This window comes from Crocuta crocuta, unplaced genomic scaffold, assembly GCF_008692635.1.
Source record: "Crocuta crocuta isolate KB4526 unplaced genomic scaffold, BGI_CrCroc_1.0 scaffold152, whole genome shotgun sequence".
In the NCBI taxonomy this organism is placed as follows: domain Eukaryota; kingdom Metazoa; phylum Chordata; class Mammalia; order Carnivora; family Hyaenidae; genus Crocuta; species Crocuta crocuta.
In genome coordinates this window covers 4,500,242-4,518,688 of record NW_027528798.1, presented here as the reverse complement: position 1 = coordinate 4,518,688, position 18,447 = coordinate 4,500,242, and the positions used below count along the sequence as shown (strand labels likewise).

The window sequence follows — 18,447 nt, the reverse complement described above, 5'->3', positions numbered from 1 at the left end:
AAGTCTAAAATACAATATTTCTTCCTCATTACTTGTAACCTTTCTCTCTCAGATCCTTATCATAATCCAAAGGAAGAGGGTAAACAAATGGATGGGGCATAGATGAATCAAGATTGATTATTATAGAACTATTTAAGCTGGGTGGTAGATTCATGGGGGTGTATTATCCTATTTTATCTATTTCTATATGTTTCCCCTTTTGTATAGGTTTGAAATTTTCCTTAGTAGTTCAAATAATCTACGCTTATTTACAGATCAATTTCTTTCCAGATACATAGGTATCAGATTTTTTTTGTTTTTCAGTTTATCCCTATTTTTTTTAATGTTTATTTTTATTGAGACAGAAACACAGCATGAGTGGGGGAGGGGCAGAGAGAGAGGGAGACACAGAATTCGAAACAGGTTCCAGGCTCTGAGCTCTCAGCAGAGCCTGACGTGGGGCTCAAACCCACAAACTGTGAGATCATGACCTGAGCCGAAGTCGAACACTCAACCGACTGAGCCACCCAGGCGCCCCATCCCTAAATAATTTTATTGCTATTAGAATGTAAACCTGTTTCCTACTATCGATCATATAAAATTACTGACTTCTGTGTGTTTGTCGTATATCTGGCCATCCAAACGGACTCTTATGGCTTTAAGTTTTTCAGCTGATACTCTTAGATGTTCTAAGCAGGTATGTCTGCAACAAATAACATTTATTTTTCCATCTATAATTCATTTCTTATTTAGCTGAGATTTCCAACACAATTTTGAAATAGTAATGGTAACAAGAGATGCCTTGTTCCAGATTTTAATGGGACTACTCCCAATGTTTCAGAGTTAACTGGGATAGACAGACTACAGGTTTCTGGTATATATTCTTTATAGTAAAGCTAATTTCTTCTACTCTTAACTTGCTAAAACTTTACCTAAAAATTGTTTTTAATGTTTTATTTATTTCTGAGAGAGAGACAGCACGAGAAGCGGAGGGTCAGAGAGAGAGGGAGACACAGTATCCAAAACAGGCTCCAGGCTCTCAACTAGCTGTCAGCACAGAGCCCAGTGCAGGGCTCGAACCCACGAAGCATGAGATCATGACCTGAGCTGAAGTCGGACACTCAACTGAATGAGCCACTCAGGCGCCCCAACTTGCTAGGGCTTTAAATGGTAATAAATACCGAATTTTAGTTTTTCAGTCATGTACAGAAATGATCATATGGTTTTTCTTTAACCTTTCTTTCAATGTAGTACAAACCAGTGATTTTTTAATGTTCAACTATCCTGGCATTTTAGATATACTCTATTTAATAATCACTCATTTTAAAAATATATTACTAAGTTTGGTTAACAATTTTACTTAATAATTTAATTTTTCTGTGAGAAAAAAATACACTTCTGTTTTTGGTAGCATTCTTACCCAGTTTTGGTAACAGTAGAGCCTCAAATAGTAAAGGAGATAAAATTTTCTATTTTTAAATGCTCTGGGTACAGTTATTTATTTCTTTGATATTTGATAGAACTCACCTGTAATAACATGTGGAACTAGTGCTTTTTTAAAAAATGGTATTAACTTTCACACTCATGACAGTTTTTTGTTGTTGGTGCCAAGGAAGGGGAGTGGGAGTGTTAATAATCTAGTAAGATTTTCTATCTCAGCTTAAGTCAATTTGGTTAGTTTTTTTTTTTTTTTAATATAATCTTTATTTTTGAGAGAGAGACAGAGTACAAGCAGAAGAGGGGCAGAGAGAGAAGGAGACACAGAAACTGAAGTAGGCCCCAGGCTCCAAGCCGTCAGTAGGCTCCAAGCCGTCAGCATGGAACCTGATGTGGGGCTCAAACTCATGAACCATGAGATCATGACCTGAGCCAAAGTTGTTTGCTCAACCAACTGAGCCACCCAGGCCCCCCAATTTGGTTAGTTTTTATCCTTGTACTGGAATCATGGTTGTAAGACAGGAACCAACAAGGAACTGAACACTCACTTCTACACTGGCGTAATCGCACATGGAACACTTAAATGGCTTCTCATGAGTGTGTTTATAACGACGATGCCGCACCAATTCTCCACTAGTCACAAAGGCCATGTCACAGTCTGGGCACTTGTGAGGACGAGTACCTAGAGAAAGTGAGTTATAAAAGGAAGACAAGATCACAGATACAGTTAATGACGGTTCAACATGTGACAAAAAACTGCATGATGAACTCTGGTCATCTCAACAACCTTGTGCTAGCCTAAGAGTAGCTTCAAAAGCTATGGGAGGGCCTGGCAGACTTTCTAAAAGTAACCCCAGAATACTGGAAACAGGTGCCAAGCAATTAGTTTCTCTCAATTACCCACATGAGTGATGTTTTGAATAGAAAGTCTTTTTTATCCCTAGTTTACAAATTCTGATCACTATGGATCAAAAGCTAATAGAAACACAAGTCTGTCTCAAAATATTTATTTATTTTTTAATTTCTGAGAAAGAGACACAGAATCTGAAACAGGCTCCAGGCTCTGAGCTAGCGGTCAGCATAGAGCCAGACACGGGGCTCGAACCCATGAACTGTGAGATTATGACCGGAGCCAAAGTCGGGAAGCTTAACCGACCGAGCCACCCAGGCGCCCCAACACAAGTCTGCTTCAACACTTAGTAAAACATATAAAACATCTTTTAAACTGCAATGTTCTGGGGAGCCTGAGTGGTTCAGTCAGCTGAGTGTCTGACTTGGGCTCAGGTCATGATTTCATGGTTAGTGAGTTCGAGCCTCGTATCATGCTCTGTGCTGACAGCTTGGAGCCTGCTTTGGATTCTGTGTCTCTATCTTTCTCTGCCCCTCCCCTGCCTGTGCTCTGTCAAAACTAAACAAACATCAATCAATCAATCAATCAACTTCAATGTTTTGTCAAGTACAGGCCACAGAATTAATAGTTATTTGGCCCAAGATTCCTTTGCACATCAAATCTTACTGGATGATGACTGTATTAGGGCCACTGGGCTGTGCATATTGACACTTTTTTCCTAGAAAAACAAACAAGACCCCCCCTATAAATGTAATAGCTTGTTTGCTATATAAATTTGTTTTGATAAATCTAGAAATTTATCAGAGGCTTTAAAAAGTAGTACTGCCTTTTATGTGATTTAAACCCATCATTATTTTTTTTTTTTTTGAGGGGAGGGAGGCTCTATGCCCAACATGAGGCTTCAACTCACAACCCAAGACCAAGAGTCGCATGCTCTCCTGACTGAGCCAGCCAGACACCCCAAACCAGATCACTTTCAAACATCCATGTCTAATAATACTTGATCTGAATGTCAATTCATGGAATATTTCAACATTTTCACAAACTAATACTCAACATTTTTTCCTTTTCTGTTTTATTAAAGGAATCTTACATTAAAAAAAATTTTTTTTAATGTTTATTTATTTTTGAGAGAGACAGAGAGTGTATGTGTGTGAATGAGCCAGGGAGGAGCAGAGAGACAGGGGAGAGAATCCCAACTAGGCTCCATGCTCTCAGCACAGGACCTGACATGGAGCTTGATCTCATGAACTGTGAGATCATGACCTGAGCTGAAATTAAGTTAGATGCTTAACTGACTGAGCCACCCAGGCACCCCTTACTTTTTTTTTTTTTAAATGAAGAGTCTTGCTTTTTTAGTATGTTCTCACGTAGTAGCCCCGTAACTGATTAATTACCTTAATGGATCTTCTCTAGTCACTTTATATTCTAAATATAGCATTGGAAATATGCCCAGGTAATAATGACAATTAAGAGATAAACTGACAGCAGAACACAGTGCTGTTTTCATAGACCGCTACTCAAAAACTAGAAACCATTTGTAATTGTGCACTGCAGGTAAGGGGTGACAAGGTAACCCCAAACACCAAACCAAAGGAAGACTACCCCTGAGAACGGAATTAGGAAGAATCACAATGTAATGAATAGGACTACCCACCTGCAGAAATGATTCTGAGACTGAGAGAACTCACAAGAAGGAAGTGTGATTAAAGTATGACAGTAATGAAGAAATTCCAATGAATGTTCATGTGCTCAGTTTGCTTCTTTAGTACCCCTAAGGATATAGGAGTGAAAGATAGAGTTCTTTCTATGAAAAATATAGTCTGGAGCACAGATAGGTAAGTAAAACAATAATTAAGGAGAGAAGGAAAGCAGGATCTATTTCTGTTAGGAAAAAGTGAACTGAAAACCAAGAATTTCTAATGTCTACCTAGTACTATCTAGGGAACAGAAAGAGGCCTGCCACTGGCAGACATAAGCATAGCAATTAGAGAAGTAGACATTGCTGTGCAACAGAGATTTTTATTGGGTTGCACCACCTGGCTGCTTATGTCCCTCTGCTCAGGGTCTGTGCTCACCAAGTCACCTGCTACAAGTCAATTGCTACATCATCTCAACATAGGTAACAGTGTCCCCTAGAATGCACTACAACTGCATTAAGAAAATGAAAAGGTGTATGTCACTGTAAACTGATTTTCTGGTATGTATCTGACCATTGAGGGTTTGATTTGAATGAATTAGTCCTGCGAAATTAGCTCTGAGCAACCAGACAGACCACACTCTTATTTTCAAAGCTGAGGACTAGACCATGACACACAGTGCTACATCAAACACTCTCATTTTAGGAAGTCCTACTGTGGGGCCATATGCTTTTATCTAGTCATATGCACTTTTACAGTGTCTTCAAACTACTAAATAAATTATATCATCAAGTGTCTGAGTAGAAAGCAGGGGAACAGTGAAAAGCGACCAGGTCATATTAGCAAAAAACATACTTGTGCACAGCATACTGCTTACAGGCCAAACTCAACTTGATCATACTCAGCAAAAAACCAGTACATCAATCAAACATAAGAGCCACATTAGGTGGACAATCAGGAGAGGAAATCTACTCTGCATGAAGAACTGCATGAGAGAAGTTTCTATTAGCACTTGTAGCCAAATGCCAATACTGAAAGAGCAAAGGGCCCAGAAAAGACCCTAAATAAAGAGAGCTCCAGGACACAGTCCCTCCAACTTTAATGATGCTTGGGACCTGACCATAGCCAACACAAAGCTAATATTAGAATATTAAAGTATGTATGGAGCACAAATGAATAAATGTTTGAATTGCTAGAATAATGCCTTTAACTTTCCATTCTGAAATTCTGAATTACTTACCTTTCTTGTGGCAAAACAACCAGAAACCATGGTTTTTACAAAGGTAGGATTTTGTTAATATTTCTAACGTTTGTCCTTATAGTGTTTGGCAATTGTTGCCTGGAAATTTTCAGGATCATTCTTTGTCACTGATGTTAAAACCTTAGCAATACAATGGTGAGGTCCTTCAGGAAATACTACAGGCTAACTACCACAGATAAGCTTTTTCTGGATCACCACCCTTACATAATTTGGATTATTTTCCACTAAATTTTCTTTACATTTGCCCAGAAATTCATCTGCTTATAACAAATCAGGATTACAAAACAGCATACTAAATAAATTAAATGGGGTGCCTGGCTGGCTCGGTTGAGTGTCTGACTTCGGCTCAGGTCACGATCTCATGACTCAGGAGTTCAACCCCTGAGTTGGGCTCTGTGCTGACAGCTCAGAGCCTGGAGCCTGTTTCAGAATCTGTCTTTCCCTTCCTTTTCTGCTCCTCTCTCACTCATGCTCTGTCTCTCTCTCTCTAAAATAAACAAGCACTTAAAACAAACAAACAAACAAACCAGCTTAAGAAAGAACAAAAGTTGTTGTTCTTTAATTTCCCAATGGAACCAGTTTGGATGATACTTAAAACCCAAGTTTTAACTTTTGCTATGCTGTAGTCCCCAATATTCATATCCAGCACCTGTATGTGTGTTAAGGTGATTCCTCAGGAGGGTGACTGTTCTGAATGCCCTGCCACAGAGATGGCACTTGTGTGGTCTCTCATCAGTGTGACTTTTCATGTGACGATCCAAATTTGAACGCCGCGGACATGTGTAACTGCAAAGCTCACACTGGAATGTCTTCTTTACACCTATGTGCAAAATAAAACACTTAACTTGTTCCAGGGTTCCAAAGTGTTAAAAGTTTAATCCTAATGTTAAATTTCTACAAATAAATTTCATTAGCTTTTTAAAACTAAATTCAATTTAAGTCATATTAAGTCATAATTATTTCATACTGCTAATAGATTTACTTCTTTGTATTCAAGACTTAAAAAGCAGTCAATTTGGAAAACTTCTTTTAGACTCGCTAAAAGGATTGGTACCCACCTCATGATCTAAAAAAAATAAATAAAAAATCCATATACTTTAAAATAATTTGCATACACCGTGTTATATGCTCTATCCCAAAATGATTTTATGAGAGATTAATGGATAAACTTATTTTACCTTTCTTTTTAATTTTTGTTGGTTTTGGAGGCTTCATGTTACCAACCACTTTCTCTGCATTAACCTCTGATAGCAGACCCTCCTGCTGCTCTTCCTCAAAATCGTAGACAGACACATCCACATCTTTGCCCTCCTCTGTGTAACGCAGTTTGCTCTTTTTGGTTTTCTTTGTTTTTTTGGCTGGCGGCTGATAATCTGGGTCTTTTTGCCAACTAGGATCTTCCTGAGGTGGAAGTTCCCCTTGCTCTAGCGTCTCCACCTCTCCATTGGCCCCTACTTTCACCACCTGAAACCCTTCGGGCAAAGGTAAGGTGTGACATATCATGGGTTCGCTTTCTGCAAGACCCTCTTTAGATACTTCATTCTCATAAGCCCCCTGAAGTTCTTCTACTGAAGTGGTAGCAACAGGTACAGTCACGGGAACAGGTACTTGGACAAGCTGAAGCTCTCCTATGTTTATGGGCTGTTCCTCCATATTTACAACCTGCAAGGTTATGATCTGGGTGTCGTCCACAGCAGCCTCTGCTTCTGGAGCAACTGTACCCTCCATTACTTCAGTCTTCATCTGAAGAAGGGTAGGATCCAGCTGTTCCATCATTACCATCTGTACACTGTTATTGACATCCTGGACCACCTCACCCCCATCAGTCTGGTTCTGGGGTAGATGGCAAGTATCCTCTTCCTGGCCACCTTCCCGGCGTCGCTGGTAAGTCTTTCTTTCCTTTCCTTTAATGAAAGTTTCAGACTCTTCCACAATGGCTTCAACCGCCTCACCTTCCATTTCCCCTTCCTTTATTAAGGGAGAACACAGATTGTTATTTATTTATTTCACAGAGTGTTATTTAAAATAAAGTTTGTCTAAATGAAGATACATTTTAAAACAAAATGACTCTTGGCAAGTGAATTAGGAAATCAATGGTTGTTAATATTACAAAAAGACAAAACAGATATTATGTGCCTTCTGATGGATCCACCACCCACCTATGAAGCAGTCTTGTTAATAAACAAAACGAATTATATGGAAACCAACCTGACAATAAACTATTAAAAAAAATAAACAAAACAAAAATTCTAAAACTAATCAAGCCTCTAGGATCCAACCACCAATTTACAGGAAACTGGTGACAGTATGTTAAATTACACTACTGGGATGAAATCAGTGAAATCCAGACTGAAGGAAACTGCAGGTGTAACCAGCCAGTTTCTTCTACAAATAAATCCCCAGAAGAGATTGGGGGTGTTCAGGGTATGGCTATAGACTACAAATAAATCACCAACACAAAAAATGGGAAGGATAAAGGGAGAGTCTACACATCAGTGGTTCTCAACCACTGATGACTTTGACCCCAGGGGACATCTGTCAAGGCCTGGAGACATTTTTAGTTGTCACTACTGGGTGGGTATGCTACTAGCATCTAGGAGTAGAGGTCAGAGGTGCTAATAAATATCCTGCTATGCACAGGTTCAGTCCTCCACAAGAAAGAATTACTGGTCCACAAATGTCAATAGTACTGAGGGGAAGTTTAGAAACCCTGACAGACATAAAAGATTTAAGAAATACAGCAATCAAAACAAAACAAAACAAAAACAAAAACACAGCAATCAATCACAACATATGGATCTTCTTTGGATCCTGATTCAAACAAACAAATGATTTAAAAAAATATGACATGAGACACTTAGATTCAAGTCTGGGAATTTTTTTTCCAACTCTGGATATCTGATACTAAAGAATTATTAAGAAATCTAGTTTAAATCTTTTTTTTTTTTAATAGTTTATTGTTAGTTTAAATCTTATACATTTCCTGTATCTATTAATAAAAACACTGGCAGAGGGCCTTGCTATTTTTGCTAAATTCTACTTTAGAAAATATTCCATGTCATAATGTTTTCTCACTGGTTTTTTTTTGGAGCCAGAATCAGACCTTGGATCCACACTCTTATGGTCTTTACTGTCTACACAACACTACCTCCTGTGTCATACTATCAACTTGACATTCACTGTACCTCTCTCCTCTATAAGACCACGAACTCCTTGAGGACAGGGACCATGTATAACAAGTAGTTTTTACTCTTTAGCACTATGCCTCAATTGGTAAGTACTCAACTGTTAACTGAACATTAAAAAAAAAAAAAAAGGGAAAAAATCAGCAAATTCATAGTTTCTGGCTCTGAAGTCTTGTGAATACTCAAAGTACCCAGATACCCAACAATAAAATGTGTCTGAACAATCATCTAATTCATAACAACAATAGGACTTGATAAAACCCACATAAACAAGGTTAATTAAAAATTAAAGTGTTTTGTATTCTTGCCCTAGTCTCATACAAAGCTATTGCTACTTCTATTACAGACACATTTCTCCAGTTCTCTGTCTGGGCACTTTAACACTGCGCCCATGCTGACAGTCAGGACCACCTGTAAGGCAATACAAAGATTATAGTGGAATGGGTAAGGCCTGGTCCTGCATTCAAGGAGTGACTACCCATTTTATTTTTTCAAGAATCTTTGTTTATGTAAGTAAGTAAGTAAGTAAGTAAGTAATGTCTACAACCCAATTGGAGATCGAATTCACGATGTTGAGATTAAGAGTCACATGTCCTTCCTTCCACCTGAGCCAGCCAGGCACATCTTCAGGTTCTCCACTTGACCCACAGAATCAGAATTTGCAACTTAACAGATCTCCACATGGTTTCGTACACTAAAGTTTGAGTAGCACTATTTATACCATCGTTCTTCAGATATTTTAAGAGAGAATTTTCAGGCCAATAATGTCCCCAAATTAGTACCCCAACAAGGATGGGATGGGGTAATTCCAAATGCTGGCATTAGGGAACATAGAAGAGGCCCATCTACCTTAGCAACATTCTTGGGAAAAATATCAAAGTACAAAAAATTCATAACCCATAAATGCTAATGCTGACCCTGCCAGACAATCACTACATAACATCAGCTATTTAGATATCTTCAATGGTAAAACTAGTGGAAGAAAAACAATGTCTAAGTTCTGTTGGGTTGTGAAGCACACAACAATGAAGAACACAGAAAAATTCATCCCCTCTCCACCTTGAATTTGAGAACTTTTAAATATAAATGAGTAACTTGTAAATAACTTGCTTGTAAATAACCAAGTCTAACCTGAAAGAAATCACTGGAATTATAAACCAGGTAGAAAAAGAAATGGTACAAAGGAGTACAAATTGAAACCAATTGTGTTGCCAGGGAGCTGAGCTGACAGAGTATTCTCTCACTGTGAAAAAACCACATGGCATAAGGTTACTGAACATCAGGGTCTTAAAGTAGCAGTTTGTTTTTACAGAGAAAAATCAGGCACAAAGTAGCAAGGCATCAGACTCTCCCAAACACTGCTGAGAAAATTCAATGCATCCCCTCAAGCAATGGGATCACTTTACCTAACATGGTCCATGGGAAGGGAGTCTGAAGGGAGTCTCTCCTCTGAATCAGTAACTAACCTAACATGCCGGACCAGGTCTCTCTTCCCAGTCTGTAAGGACTGTGCTCTGCTAGCTGGGTTACCCCTTTAGTAGTTCTGATCCATTTCTTCTCTTCCTCCAGGGGCTTGGTTCTGCTTCTACTCAGTTTCTCTTAGCCACACAACACACAGAGAACACACTTACACTTACCCAACTGCCCAATTCTCTGCCTCTCTCCTTGCTGGAGTCAACTATGCTTTCTAGGTTTTATCAAACCTTTTTGAGGACAACACCACTAGAAAGGGGTTTACATTTATTTTCAGAATACATTTTTTTAAAGATTATATCAAAATATAGTAGCTTATTTAGAGAAATCTGAAAAATTAAGCACATAATTTTTTTTTTAAGTTGTTCATAGGGTGCCTGGATGGTTCAGTTGGTAGAGCATGTGACTCTTGATTTTGGGGTTATGGGTTCAAGCCCTATGTTGGGTACAGAGATTACTCAAAAAACAATATTTAGGAGCACCTGAGTAGTTCAGTTAGTTAAGCATACAATTTGATTTTGGCTCAAGTCACAGTCTCAGGGTCACGGGAATGAGCCCTGTGTCAGGCACCACAGGAGCGTGAAACCTGCTTAATATTCTCTCTCTCGGGGCGCCTGGGTGGCTCAGTCAGTTAAACGTCCGACTTTGGGTCAGGTCATGATCTCACAGTTCGTGGGTTTGGGCCCCGCGTCGGGCTCTGTGCTGGCAGCTCAGAGCCTGGAGCCTGCTTCAGATTCTGTGTCTCCCTTTCTCTCTGACCCTCCCTGGCTCACGATGTCTCTCTCTCTTTCTCAGAAATAAATGAAACATTAAGAAAAAGAAGATTCTCTCCCTCTCTCTCCCTTTGCCTCTCTCTCCCACTCATGCTCACTATCTCTCTAAACAAAACAAAAAAAGCAAATAAGAAAAAAAATTCAATAAACACAAGATAAAAAAATAAAATCTTAAAAAAAAGTTACTCACAATTTCTATACCTAGAAATAATCACCTAGCACTTTGGTATGGTTTTTTTTCCAGTGTTTTTCCCCTTATGGATACATATTTTTACATAGATGAAACTGTATTACACATACAGTATACACACAGTTGTATATGGCTTTGCTCTCCTATCTTCAAAATCTATCCTTACTACAAAGGACTCCACTCCCTCTTTAGCCATCTGTATGTAATCCCCATTGCTTGGTCCATAAGGACCACAGCACCAACCCAAAGGACTACCCCTCACCTTCAATCTCAGTTTCTCTGGCATCCGGTGGTATGAAATTTGAATTCCTCCTTCATTAGCCTCTTATCTCCTTGGCTTAGTCTTTCCTAGGACTCTCTCTTTGTCTCTGAGAGCTACTCCACCTACCCTTTGAGCATATCAAGGCTCTGTTCCTTTTTCTGTAGCCACTCTATTCGCTAGCCTTTTTACTTCAGCTATCTCCACAGAGGTCTTTCAAGCCCACATCTGCAATTCTCTAGTTTTTTTTCATTGCCTTTGGGAGATCTCTCCCAGTAACGCATAGCTATCACCTTCAACTCAATGGCACTGGAGAAGGAATAAAGAAACCTGTCTCCAGTCCCTAATGCATCACTAACCAAACAAGGAGCTTACAGAGTGGGTTAGTCTTTCGAAGACATTCTGTATTCTCTCTCATTTTCATGACAAAAGTGAAGCTTAGGGACATTTATTTTAAACAGTATGGTGTATGTACTAATTTAATTTTTAAAGTAAACTCTACTCCCAATGTGGGGCATGAACTCACAACCTTGAGATCAAGAGTTGTATGCTCTACTGACTAAGCCAGCCAGGCACCCCAGGAACATTTCTTAAAAATCATTCGATCAACTTCTGGGTATAGGGTGGGGCAAGAGGAGGTTCCCTCAGCCTGTGGCAGGGTGATTCTAGCACCTGTGAGTAACAGGGCTGGCAGAGAAGAAACTGGCCTCTGAGCAGACTCCTGCTCTTGCTTACTGGGTGAGGGGGAGGATGAGGGAGCCTAGCCTCTAATAGAGGCCCAAGAGTACTGGTCATGCTCCTAACCATCAGCTGGCCTGCATCCTTGGGAGCCTACTGGATCAACCCTCTCTCTCTTGCCTCGGTCTCTTCTCTGCCAGCTCTATGTTGCTCAAATTTTTCCCATCTTAAAACTTCCTTTAATCCACTTGACAATTTAGCATTCCCTTCATGGTCAACCCCATACTGTCTCCACTCCTTTGTCTTCCATGCCTTGGTTCACCAGTCTGGTTTCTGTTCCTCAGTTCTCTACTGAATTGCTCTAAACCTAGCAATGGCCCTCAACTGGCAAATCCAAAGGCGACTTTCTGTCCTTATCTGACTTGATTTCTCTGTGGAATTCAGCATTCTATTCTAGGCTTTATCCCAGAATTATGCCAGACCATCAGAAAAAAAAGCTGGGTATATTTGGGTCACATGGTCTTATCCCCTACAGAACTGCTTTCACCAAGTTTTGTTTTGGCATTATGCCCTTGCCTTATACTAAAGGATACGTGGGAGAAATTTTCAAGTTACATGCTTGAAAAGGTCTTCTTCAACTAATGAATTTTTTTCTTTCACTGCTGAGACCTATGTTATAGGATCATGAGTTACCTTTTTTTAGGCCACATCTTGCTCAATTTTTTTTCCTCTCAAGGTATATAATAATAGCTTCCTACTTTTTTTAAAATGTTTTATTTATTTGAGTATATATATATTTCTGTATACAGAGAGATTTTATAGAAAATGCAAAAATACAGAAATATAAGGAGTTAGATACCATTCCTAAAAAATGTCGAAATAAAAATAACTTCAACTAAAAATGTGCAAACCTATTTGAAGATTATAAAAATCTCCCAAGGGGATGGGGCACCTGGGTGGCTCAGCTGGTTGAGTGGCCGACTTCGGCTCAGGTCATGATCTCAAAGTTCCTGAGTTCGAGCCCCGTGCCAGGCTCTGTGCTGACAGCTAGTTCAGAGCCTGGAGCCTGTTTCAGGTTCTGTGTCTCCCTCTCTCTCTCTGACCCTCCCCTGCTCACGCTGTCTCTCTCTCTCTGAAATAAATAAAACATTAAAAAAAATTTAAAAAAATCTCCCAAGGGGAAAACAAAACAAACAAACCCAAACAAACAAAAAAAACCTCTTGGTTCCAAGAAGCATAAAAGACCTCACTGAACATGATCAGAAAGACCAATCACCATAAAGCTGTTAAATCTTTCTACTTTATATAAAGCCATTTTCAAAGTGTCTGAAAAATAAACAAGATAATGAGGGTAACAATAAAATTTCCAAAAAATTAAGGCAACCTTCTATTTTCAAATATTAACATATTATGAGTCACAATAATTATTAATTATAAAGTCACAATTATTATATACACAACCACTGTCACAACCAATTTACCTTTTTTTAAAAAATGTTTTTTATTTATTTCTGAGAGAGAGAGAGAGAGAGAGAGAGACAGCATGAGCAGGGGAGGTCAGAAAGAGAGGGAGACTCAAAATCTGAAGCAGGCTCCAGGCTCTGAGCTAGCTGTCAGCACAGAGCCTGATGCAGGGCCTGAACCCACAAACTGTGAGATCATGACCTGAGCTGAAGTTGGACACTTAACCAACTGAGCCACCCAGGCATCCCACAACCAATCAGTTTAAACAGAAGAGAGGACTGGGGCGCCTGGGCGGCTCAGTTGGTTAAGTGTCCAACTTCCACTCAGGTCATGATCTCATGGCTTGTGATTTCGAGCCCCCCATTGGGCTCTGTACTGACAGCTCAGGGCCTGGAGCCTGCTTCAGATTTTGTATCTCCTTCTCTCTCTGCCCCACCCCTGCTCACACTCTCTCTCAAAAATAAACATTAAAAAACAATTTTAAACAGAACAGAGGATCCAGAAACAACCCCTAGAATATAAAAATTTGTCATTTAAAAATTAATGGGGAGAAGAGGATTACTTCATAAAAGGTACCAAAAACTATTAAACTATTTGGAAAATATTGAGTTTTATATTTAATTTTCAAAAAGTGTTTATTTTTGAGAGAGAGAGCGTGTATGCACATGCATGAATGGGAGACGGGCAGAGAGACGAGGGAAACAGAATCCAAATCAGGCTCCAGGCTTTGAGCTGTCAGCACAGAGCCCAATGCAGGGCTCGAATTCATGAACTGTGAGAGGGGACTGGAGCCAAAGTGGAATGCTTAACTGGCTCGGTCATCCGAGCTCCCCTTGAGTTATATTTTTAATCCATCTGAAACATACTGTCATTCTAAGAGTTAAGGAGACATTATACTCTCCCCCTCAAACCACACACTTTAAAACCCTCACCATGAAAAAAGGCTAGGTGAATAGCCTCTGATCTCACAATGAAGAAGGCTTTGTGCTAAGGCACAGAAATAATAGGAGACACCAGAGTAAAGTACTGAAATTTTGACTACCTTCAAGTGAAAAAAATTCTTATGACAAAAACACTGAATGAACAAAAGTAAAGAGTCAACAAGAAAAAAGTATTTGCAGCATATGTGACAAAGGACTAATATCCTTATTGTATGATTGTAAAATCTGTAAGAAAATGATGAACAGCAAAAGACAAAAGCTGGGCAAAGGACAGAAATACATGACTCAAAGAAATACAAATGGCAGATAAAAAAAGAAATCAAACCTCCTTAATACTAAAAAAAAAAAGGAAATTTAAAATAATGCAATAGCATGCTACCTCTGTTAAACTGCTACAGTTGTTTTAAAGCAAGGTGCCATGAAATCAGCAAGGTAACTGGTGATATGAATCAAGAATTTTTAAAGTATTCAAACTGTGGGAGTGCCTGGGTGGCTCAGGTGGTTTAAGCATCTGACTCTTGATTTCGGCTCAGGTCATGATCTCAAAGTCCTGAGATTGAGCCCCATGTTACACCAGGCATGGAGCCTGCCTAAGATTCTTTCTCTTTCTCCCTCCCTTGCTGGCATATGTACATGCGCTTGTGCTCTCTCTCTCTCAAAAAAAAAATAAATAAAAATAAAAATCAAACTGTGATTTAGTAACTACTAAATCTGGATTATATCCAGAAATAATCAGAGATAAACATCAAGATTTTAAGGATATTATTAATCAAAGTGAATAGTTATAAACAACTCTAGTACATCCGCAAGTGAGATTAAAACCTGCAATGATATATCCATGAAGTGGAATACTATACAGACATTAAAAATCATGTTTCAATATAATACTTAACATGAGAAAAATGCTCATTCCATATTAAAAAAGGATGGAGGGGTGGTTGGGAGGGCAAGAGAAGCAGAATGGAATAATTAAGAGCTCCGGCCCTTGAGCCAGAAAACTTCATCCCAATTCTCGTTCTTTTACTTAATTAGCAGTATGATATGGAGTAAGAGATGCTACCCTTCTGTGCCTCAGTTTCCTTTTGTACAAAACAGGGACAATGATGACCCTATAAAGGGTCATCCACTTCATAGGCTGTCATAAAGATGAAACAGAACAACATACACACACAACCTGGCTACTGTGCTCCTCTGTATCCTCCACCACAGAGGGTAATAAATACATGTTAACTGAACAAATATATAATCTCCTAGTTTCTTAGAATTCTAATCACAGACCTTACATAAACGTTCCCCACTAAAATGTCTGATAAACTACTGAATTTCTGTAGGATGAAGGTAGCAACCAATGGAAAAAACCTGGAGACTGACCAATTCTAGGAAACAAACAGAAAAAGAGCCAAAAAGAACAGAGCAGCCTCCTAGTCTGGTGTCCCTTACTAGGTGTGCCCAGCATATTCCTACCCAATGAAAGCTTCCTTTCTGAAATCAGGTGCAAAAACACACTGTAGCTGAGGTTTACCGAATCATCTCCAAACTCTCCTCCTATCTATCTATCTTTTTTTAAAATATTTTTATTTATTTCTAGGGGAGAGAGAGAGGGAGAGAGACAGCGTGAGCAGGGGAGAGTCAGAGAGAGAGAGGGAGTCACAGACTGAAACAGGCTCCAGGCTCCGAGCTGGCAGTCAGCACAGAGCCCGACGCGGGGCTCGAACCCACGAACCGCGAGATCATGACCTAAGCGAAAGTCGGACGCTTAACCGACTAAGCCACCCAGGCGCCCCTATCTATCTAATTTTTTGAGAGCTAGACAGCATATGAGTGGGGAAGGGGCAGAGAGAGAGGGAGACACAATCCGAAGCAAGTTCCAGGCTCTGAGCCGTCAGCACAGAGCCCAAAGTGGGGCTCGAACCCACCAACTGTGGGATCATGACCTGAGCCTAAATCGGATGCTTAACCAACTGAGCCACCCAAGGGCCCCTCCCCCCGCTTTTTAAAAGTAATCTCTATGCCCAATGTGGAGCTCGAACTCATGATCCTGACATCAAGAGTCCCATGCTCTACTGAGGCAACCAGGTGCCCCTCAATTCCAAACCCTTTAGCTTGGCTCCCAGAGTTTATTCCCATCCTTTCTACCCACTCAGCCTCACCTTCTGGGTATCTTCTAAACAACTGCTTACTGTTTTGTTCCCTCCCAGCTCAAATGATCCCCTAAATCACATCTTTTTCAAGTACAAAGTGACTTCATGTTTGTTTGGGTTTTCACTGCAGTACACTGTTCTATGTCTTATGTCTTTACCTCAAATACACTATTAGCTTGTTGAGGGGAAGAACTATTGGCTTTTACTTCTGTACCTTCTACAGCAATAAATACAGAACAGTGTTAAGTAAACAGTACACACTCAATATCAATGTCACTATCACATGACACACATATAAATGGTTCCTGCACACAACAACAAAAGCAGGAAAGGAATACGGAAAAACAAAATATCATATGCTAAGTGGAAACTTAATTATGTGAACTTATTTCCTTTATTTTTTAAATGCTTATTTATTTTGAAAGAGAGAGGAAGGAAGGAAGAAGGGAGGGAGGGAGAGAGGGAAAGAGAGGGAGAAAGAGAGGGAGAAAGAGAGGGAGAAAGAGAGGGAGAGAGGGAAAAAGAGAGAGAGAGAAAATCCCAAGCAGGCTCTGTGCTGTCAACACAGAGCCCAAAGCAGGATTCAAACCCATGAACTGAGATCATGACCTGAGCTGAAACCAAGAGTCAGAGGCTTAACCACCTGGAGTCGACTGAGCCACCTAGGCGCTCCTTGAATTTGTTTCCTTTATTACTATGCTTGTGTCAATAAAAAGTCCTAACGATACAATTGTAGGTTAGACTGAAAGAATCGTGACACCTAAAAATAAAGGCTAGGGGCACCTGGCTGGCTCAGTCAGTAGAGCATGTGACTCTTGATCTTGGGGTCATGAGTTCAAGCCCTATGCTGGGCAGAGAGCTCAGATAGATACATAGACAGACAGACAAAATGGGCTTATGTCATGCACTGTATGTGCTCAATAAATATGTTCTATGTGAAAAAAATTAAAATAAAGGCTAATTGTGACTATGCTAATTTTGAGGACAGTTAAGATTTAGTAGTTTATCACCTAGATTACCTGGCTGTACGGCCAATGTACCAGGTATTTCCCAAAGGAAATCAACCAAAATAACCTTTCATATTCACCAACGCAGAGTTTAGTCTATTGGGGAGTTCAGTTATTATAAAACATACACACAAGGGGCACCTGGGTGGCTCAGTTGGTTAAGCATCTGTCTTCGGCTCAGGTCATGATGTCACAGTTTGTGGATTTGGGCCCCACATTGGTCTCTGTACTGACAGCTCAGAGCCTGGAGCCTGCTTCGATTCAGTGTCTCCCCCTCTCTCTGACCCTCCCTCACTCACATTCTGTCTGTCTCAAAACTAAATAAAAAACATTAGAAAAATTTATTTTTTTAACGTCTTTATTTTGAGAGAGAGAGAGAGAGAGAGACAGTGTGAGCAGGGGAGGTGCAGAGAGAGAGGGAGACACAGAATCTGAAGCAGGCTCCAGGCTCCGAGCTGTCAGCACAGAGCCCGATGTGGGGCCTGAACCCACGGACTGTGAGATCATGACCTGAGCCAAAGTCAGATACTTAACCAAGTGAGCCACCCAGGCACCCCCATTAGAAAAATTTTAAATAAAAAAAATCACAAAGTAAGAACACATGCACACTAAGACTAAGACAGTAGAGAAGAATGATTTCTAGTAGTCTATTTTCTTCTTTCTTCTTAATGTTTATTTATTAAAAATTTTTTTTTACATTTATTTATTTTTGACAGAGTGAGACAGAGCATGAGTACGGGAGGGGCAGAGAGAGAAGGAGACACAGAATCTAAAGCAGGCTCCAGGCTCCAAGCTATCCATGCAGAGCCTGGCATGGGGCTTGAACCCACGAACTGTAAAATCATGACCTGAGCTGAGGTCAGACATTTAATGGACTAAGCCACCGAGGTGCCCCTATGTTTGTTTATTTTTGAAAGAGAGTGAGCAAATGGGGAAAGGGCAGGGGGGGAGGGGGGGCGGGCAGAGGATCTGAAGTGGGCTCCATCCTATCAGGAAAGAGCCTGATGCAAGTCTTGAACTCAGGAACCGAGAGATCATGACCCGAGCCAAAGTCAGAAGGTTAACTGACTGAACCACCCAGGTGTCCCTATTTATTTTTTACAGTTTATTTGTTTTGAGATGAAGGGAAGAGGGCTGGAGAGAGAGAGAGAGAGAGAGGGAGAGAGAGA

The 18,447-nt window shown here is 40.0% G+C and overlaps 1 protein-coding gene across 3 annotated transcripts in view; it reads right to left on the bottom strand.

Moving 5' to 3' along the window:
- CTCF (CCCTC-binding factor) overlaps positions 1-18,447 on the bottom strand; it is a 43,244-nt gene that overhangs the window by 13,749 nt on the left and 11,048 nt on the right. For all 3 annotated transcript variants that reach the window (XM_077755602.1, XM_077755600.1, XM_077755601.1), the window contains 3 exons: positions 6,346-7,135; positions 5,817-5,987; positions 1,965-2,098 (listed from right to left, as the gene is read on the bottom strand). In XM_077755602.1, coding sequence (XP_077611728.1) covers positions 1,965-2,098; positions 5,817-5,987; positions 6,346-7,126 — 1,086 coding nt within the window. In that variant the 5' untranslated portion in view covers positions 7,127-7,135. The remainder of the gene's footprint in view (positions 1-1,964; positions 2,099-5,816; positions 5,988-6,345; positions 7,136-18,447) is intronic.